We start from the raw sequence: 7590 nt of genomic DNA on the forward strand, positions 1-7590 counted from the left end.
GCTAAAAATAGCATACATGTATTTAATTTAGCTTATTTGTTTAATTAAGGTGTGACGGTGCCGATCCAGCGTCTAATGACGGATCCTACCAATGACGGGGCCATAGCGGGAGGAATCGTAGCGGCCAGTTTGGCGGTCACTATTGTACTGGTTCTCATCATAATATTCCTGTGTCGAAGGTAACGCATATATCTAAAATAATAGATATTGTATGGAATTTTGATAAATGAAGGACCTTTGTCCACTTTGAATTTAATTTAGAATATCTTATTAAAAATATTTATGCGTACGGTACTTTGTATGGTACATTGCATATGAAAAGTAAGTATAAAAATAAATTTACAAATGCTTAGAAGCGAAAAGATCTTCAATTTTCTGAAATTATTCACAGAGCCAGTGATTCCCCAGCCCCTGATTCTGGTGCCATTCACTATGTCAACGGAGGACAAGTGAACCGGAACGGAGTTAACGGAGCAAGGAAAGGGTCAAGGGTCATTAAAAACTAAGTGTTCTATAGTATAATACAATGGCATTTAAGTACAAATGAGATCTAAAACAAATTAAGAAACATGATTTATCCTAATTTATCACACAACTTGAACCAGAGAACCAAGTGCTACAGTGTCCATCTACCTTGCTATGCTCTTAGAGAAAGCACCATTTTTTTCTTACATCTTATTTTGATATTTAAGAATCATTGTCTTACCAAAGAAACTACATTATATTTTAGCATAATCATCAAAACAAGACAAAATATCTATTGATTTTTGAGTGAGACAGATTTTGAAAGAGAAGGAATAAAAAAAAAGATAGGACAAATTTCGAAGGGATAAGTTCACTGTGGCATTTCACTCTGTCAAGTTAAAACTCCTGGTGTATTCATAACAGCTCAATAAAAAAATCACAGATGATAAAAAAAAAAAAACAAAGATAAAAACTGAAACAGAATGGCTTAATGTCCAGTCCTGTTTTAGAAGTCTAACTTTTCTGGGGAAATCTTGTCCGCTGCTTCTTTCTATTCTGTTTTGTAACAACTTTGCAATGTCATCTGCTAACTCATCTACGGTTGTGTAACGGACATACTCGAAACTAAACATGTCCCTGAGAAACTTCAAAACCGATTCCTGTCAAAGGGGAGGGAAGACAAGTTACTTTCCTCTGCATAACAGAGGTATAATAAATAAACATTTAAAAACTGTGTCAATTACTATAGTCCTTGAAATTTGTGTTTGCTAAATTTTCAAAAATCAAACAATGGAGGTAATTCTTACATACAGTCATTTCAATTAAAAGACTGACAGGAATAAAAGTCCTACCAAACTTTTTCTTTTGTAAACAGATATACATGTATAGATAAATATATAAAGTTTCTAGATGCTTTGAACGGCTTCAATGCTTACCTTAAAAAACATGCATAATTCTTTGAGGTTTGATTCTGGTCCCATGAAACCCCAGGCTAATACTGGGCTTGTATGTTCAGAAATGGAGTAAAACTTGGATATAAATCCATCTGAAAACTGAGTATCATCTTAAATGTTAGCTATATGTGGCATAGTTCATTCAAAGACTACCTTGCACTTCATAAAAATTCAGATGTATATTATATCTCTGACATAAAAAATATCCGGTTGCTTACCTTCAATAGTCGTCTTTTAGCTTTCAAAACAGACCAAACAGCTGTAGAAAGAGCCTGTCAAAGAAAACAGTATCAATACCCTAAAACTGACCAAACAGCTGTAGAAAGAGCCTGTCAAAGAAAACAGTATCAACACCCTAAAACAGACCAAACAGCTGTAGAAAGAGTCTGTCTAAGAAAACAGTATCAATACCCTAAAACTGACCAAACAGCTGTAGAAAAAGCCTGTCAAAGAATACAACATTGATACCCAAAACTGACCAGTACTAATCCAAATGTTGGTTTTTTTTTCATTTATTGAGTATATCCATTAAAAATCATAAATATACAAATAATGACTTAAAATGTGTTGATTACTGTAATTTTGAGATCTCAGGATAAATACTTACAGTTTCTTTGAAGCTTCTAGATAACCATCTGTTCTGAATTACAGCAATAACAGAGGAGGGGGGATTTTCCAAATCATCAAATGCATCCATCAGTATAAAATCTAATACTATGTCATAAAAGGACATGCATTTTACCTAAAAAAAAAATAATGTTCAATTATATGACAGTTATTTGAAAAACACATTCTTTGCTGATCTGTGAATTTTCTGTTGCAATTTAACTAATTCATGTACTCAAGCAGGAACACCATTAAGTTGCATGACAAGTAAGAACTTCACTTAGTCACTTTACTATATACATAAGCCCAAAAAACTAAGAAAATTTATATATTTTATATATAATAAATATATGATCAATAGAAAATGAATATTCATATATTACAAATGTATTACTGCAAAGAATAGTTCCAGTAACTTGACTTACACCCCGTCCTTTTAATTCTTCTTCAATTTTGAACCAATTGTCCTCCACTTCTATAAAATCTATCATTGCATCATATGCTGTGTAGAATTCATCTGGATCCTTCAAAAAGGAACAAATTATTAGTAGAGAAGAGAGTATGGTGATTTAGATTCTCCACAGTTACACCTAGATGGGGAAGTAAAGGACTGTAAGCTCAATCAAAAGATTACTAAGTTTATATGTTATAGATAAATTTTAATCTTACCCTATCAGCTCGGATCAGCAGGTCACCAATTAATTGTTTACTCATGGTTCTGAAGTAATCTCTTAGACTTGATTGTTTAAATATAACCTAAAAGATAGCATGTGAACAATATTACTCACCCATTAATTTATATACAGTGTAACTTTTAACCTAAATGGATGTTTAGATCAAATGGAGGAATTCTTGATTTAGAAAATTATTTCTACTATAGTGTACATACATTGAAAGCTAGACGGATACAGTGCAACTTTGCCAAGAACTCTGTGTCCGATATACACTGAGTCATCTCGGTCCTAAAAAAGATCAAACATACCCATATTCATTTCTTAAATGGCAATAAAAATATTGAAGATGTTAGTCATAACTTCTGAGTAAGAAGAAAATTCTTAAAGAGCAACCATGATTTTGTCAAAATAATTTGAAATTAGAATCAAGCTAAAAGTATTGAATCAAATATTTATGAAAATGTAGAAATTAATATCCTGCCTTAGAGTCCTGCATGGCACATGACCATGTTTTAATTCTAAGAGACCTGCTTCATATAAAGGAAGATGCTGAAACATTTCTCTATGGTTATCTAAGTCTGATAAGTTTGCCATCTACAATAAAAAAATATATAAAATATGTACATAAATTTACATAAATGTTCATATTTGACACCAACTTTTGAATAAAAATAAAAAAAATCACAATGTAGTTTTGAACATCGATTTATTAAAATGGAAACCATATGAATATACTAACGTCAGTAGCAGAGACAAAGGAGTCTTGGTCGCTGAAAGACCCTGCATCAAAGCTTTTTGTTCTCTCTGACGGTATGTCTGTCTCTGTGTAAGCCGCCATTGCAACCTCCAGGGCAATATTGTCAGCTTGTCTCTCAGCACGACGCTCAAAATTATCAATCATTCTGTAAGCAGCGTCCAGTAGTTGATCCATCTGATGCTGCAACTCCGCTGTCTCTGGATCCTAGAAAAATAAGTTTTAATCTATGTTTTCTTCTCAAATGACTTTTATACTTGGAAAATATATTTTACATCTATATTAGTAGAATAACTGTATTTCAGAAATATAAACAAGCATTTTTATAGCTTTACATGTACCTTATCAACCTCCATATAACTGCTCTTTAAAACAATTAATGAAATTGTTAACATTCATTTTTAAAAAAAAATCTACAGAGACTAAAATATGTGTGAGACAAAGCAAAGATTATTTCTAGTTTGAATGGCAAAATTAAATGTTCTGAATCAGTTTCTGTGTGGAAAGTTTTGTATGTGTTAGTTTTGAATTATTTATATCCCAACTTACCAATATAGCGGGCTTGGATCTATCTTCATTAAAGGATAACTTCATTAAACCATCTTCCCAATACACCACAGCTTGTTGGAGAGTTTCAAAACCTGAAAATATGAATAAATATTTTATTTTAACAACAACAGTAAAAAGAAAGCTGTATCATAAATTCATACATGGTCAAGGCTTACTTTTCCAGCAGTTATTTGCCCTACCTAGTTTACACAGTTGTGTTGGTGACATGCTGCTAGTGTCCATTAACTGGTGGGTAATTGTGGAGGCAGAAGAGGCACCACCTATACTTGACACGGAACCTGACAGAGACTTCTGTTTCAAGGAATTCAAGAGAGAGGATGGACTCTCTGTATATCTGCCCAAAGTATGCCCGAGGATATCTACAATATACAGATTAATAAAGTTTCTCCTATCTTAAAGGGCCTTATAGGTCAAAATAACAACTTTCCAGTGATTGAATTTGATTCATGTTTTAAGCCAGATGCTATGGCATTCACAATTTTGAAAGAGGCACCATTGGTCATCATAAAAATACACTTAGCAGTTGCTTAGTTTGGTTACTTAATACCCATAGGCAGGGTAGGGGAACAAAAAATGCAATTCAACTAATCAGTAATATTCATCAATAATCAGTAGTGCCCCTTTCACACATGAACCCCTGAACCTTAGGCCTAGGCTTACACATTGCACAATTTTTGAAAAGGCATCCTTGTTTTTCAAAAATATTTTATTAATACCAAGGAGCAGATTTCAAACAATTCATTCATTTTCAGTATATAAGTACCCCTGACCCTGGGGCCTTGAAATTCACAATTCTGGAAGATTAGGGCCCTTGCTCATCATAATTATAAAAGTAGTTCATCTGCTCAATACCCAGTAGCAGAGAAGAAATATTTTTAAAGATTTAATGTATTTTCACTATATAATAAAGAGGAGCCCGCCCTAACACCAGAACCCCTGACCCTGGGGCAAAAAATTCACAAGTTTGGAGGAAGCATTTTATTCATCATAACTATGTACTTAGTTTATTTAATACCTAGGAGCAGAGAAGAAGATTTTCAAAGAATTCATGTATTTTCACTATATAATCAATAGAGCCCCCGCCCTAACACCATAACCCCTGACCCTGGGGCCATAAAATTCATAATATTGGTAGAGGCACTCTTGCTCATCATAACTATGTACTTAGTTGGTTTATTTAATACCCAGGAGCAGAGAAGAAGATTTTCAAAGAAATAATGCATTTTCACTATATACTTATTTAGCCCTGCCCTAGCACTAGAACCCTTGACCCCAGGGCCATGAATTTCACAATTTTGGTAGAGGACCCAATGCTGATTAAAATCATGCAAACAGTTTGACTGCTTGATGTCCAGGAGTAAAGAAGAAGATTTTTAAAGATTACATTAATTTTAGTGGTTTTGGCCCCACCCCTTAGGCCCCAGGGGGATAGGGATCATGAAATTCAAAAATTTTGTTCCCCTTCACCCATACATGCTTTGTGCAAAATTTGGTTGAAATTGGTTCAGTGGTTGCAGAGAAGAAACTGAAAATGTTCAAATGATAATGCACGATGCACGACGACGGACAAAAACGGATAGCAATAGGTCACCTGAGTTTACTCAGGTGACCTAAAAAAAAGTATGTTACAATTCTCCACATGTAAAATAAAGCATTGAATGTATTGTTTTTAGAGAAATCACTTACCACCATTTGGCAAAGATAAGTTATTTTTCCTGGAATTTGATTTCAATTCTTTCTTTTTTATCTTCCTTTGGTAGCGGAAATAAAAAGCCAGCATTCCCATTATTGCTACACCTAGTGTTACACCAAGTGTGGTTACTCGTGAGGGCCACATCAGTTTCATTTTTGTTATGTGTGGTAATTTCAAATCCATGTACGGCATTTTTGTTATCTTATATTCTCTATATTCTGAAAAATAAAAAAAAAATTAAAAAATGAAAATATCATAATCAATCTCCTGTGTTCATGTACTGAAAACAATCTCAAGTGTCTTATGTCATGAAAACATCCGAGTTGGATAGTGATTAAAAAAGGTTAATAAGAAATCTAGAAAATGGGGTTACTATGCATATCTGATAAAGACTGATATAGAATGATACAAAATCAGATTAAGTTGTCTACTTGCAAAACTGAAGTTTAACTTCTGATCTCCAATCCAACATTTTTTTTTTAAAGTAAACCTTGTGAAAAGTGGTTGAATGTTGAAATGAAAATATTTTGTTACAGTTAATCTGAGGCGTATAAGAAAGAAATTAAACAGACAGCAGCAAATCTGAAGCTCAGTCATTGATTTAGAGAAGAGAGAGACTTGGATCTATCCATTTTTTTTGACCTGCGTTATGTTTAAAGTGCTAGGCTACATGTTAACAGACTACATCTTAGATCATAGAATGCCACAACGACAAGTTAACAATAGTATTATTTCTTCTGAATCCATTAATTATCACAATACTTAAGACTTATGCTCACCAACTTCAATATATTTCACACTTGTCCATTTTACGTTGTTTCATTTCCAGCATACTTTTACAATAGCACTCTGATATAATGGCTATGTTCTCTGAATTATCTCAAGCGTCATGATATCACAGAATAATAATTTGAACCAACATCGTTGTGTTACATTTCGGAGTCTATCTGTGACCAACAGGTATCTAAAAATTGAAGAAAAATATTAGTAAACCTGAACCAAAGTCAACACACTCTAATCACCGGAACTTGCAATACGGCTAAACTACAAAAACTGGTAATGGTAAGAACATCATATCCGGAAAAAATAATAGAATGTTATAACAGTATATAGAAATCAAAAGTACGTTTTAGCTCTTGGGACATAAATGTAAATTCAGGTTGTTATTAATAATTGTGTTACTATATGTAAAAAGAAACTATTTCCAAACAAGAGGCCCATGGGCCTTATAGGTCACCTGAGCATCATGCAACAACTTTCAAATGATTGAATTTGGTTCATGTTTTAAGCTAGATACCATGGCATTCACAACTTTGAAAGAGGCACCATTGCTAATCATAACTATACACTTAGCAGTTGTTTAGTTTGTTTACTTAATACCCATAAGCAGGGTAGGGGAACAAAAATGCATGTCGACTAATCAGTAATATTCAGCAATAATCAGAAGTGCCCCTACCACACATGAACCCCTGACCCTAGGTCTACACATTGCACAATATTTGAAAAGGCACACTTGCTTATCAAAAATGTTTGATTAATACCAAGGAGCAGATTTAAAAAAATTCATTTCAGTATATAAGTAGAGCCCCCCCCCCTTTGGTATCCCTGACCCAGGGGCCTTGAAATTCACAATTCTGAAAGAAGAGTCCTTGCACATCATAACTATATGAATAGTTCATCTGCTTATTATCCAGGAGTAGCGAAAAAGATTTTCATAGATGTAATGTTTTTTCACTATATAATCAATATAGAGCCACACCCTAACATAATAACCCCTGACCCTGGGGCCATAAAATTCACAATTTTGGTAGAAGCATTCTTGCTCTTGCTCATCATAACTATATACTTAATTAGTTTATTTAATACCCAGAAGCA

The 7590-nt window shown here is 33.5% G+C and overlaps 1 protein-coding gene across 1 annotated transcript; it reads right to left on the minus strand.

Moving 5' to 3' along the window:
• Positions 1-845: 845 nt before the first annotated feature.
• On the minus strand, positions 846-6732 carry LOC134250800 (mitoguardin-like). Its single transcript, XM_062733144.1, is given in 14 exon segments — positions 846-1012; positions 1014-1124; positions 1401-1517; positions 1637-1690; positions 2026-2160; positions 2450-2548; positions 2694-2780; positions 2914-2986; positions 3180-3292; positions 3438-3659; positions 4002-4093; positions 4202-4381; positions 5709-5933; positions 6495-6732. Coding segments are annotated over 13 exon segments (1524 nt in total). The 5' UTR covers positions 5908-5933; positions 6495-6732; the 3' UTR covers positions 846-970.
• Positions 6733-7590: the final 858 nt, after the last annotated feature.

Source organism: Saccostrea cucullata, unplaced genomic scaffold (assembly GCF_032062105.1).
Source record: "Saccostrea cucullata isolate Sc308-1 unplaced genomic scaffold, CSIRO_AGI_Scuc_v1 ctg18907, whole genome shotgun sequence".
Lineage (NCBI taxonomy): Eukaryota > Metazoa > Mollusca > Bivalvia > Ostreida > Ostreidae > Saccostrea > Saccostrea cuccullata.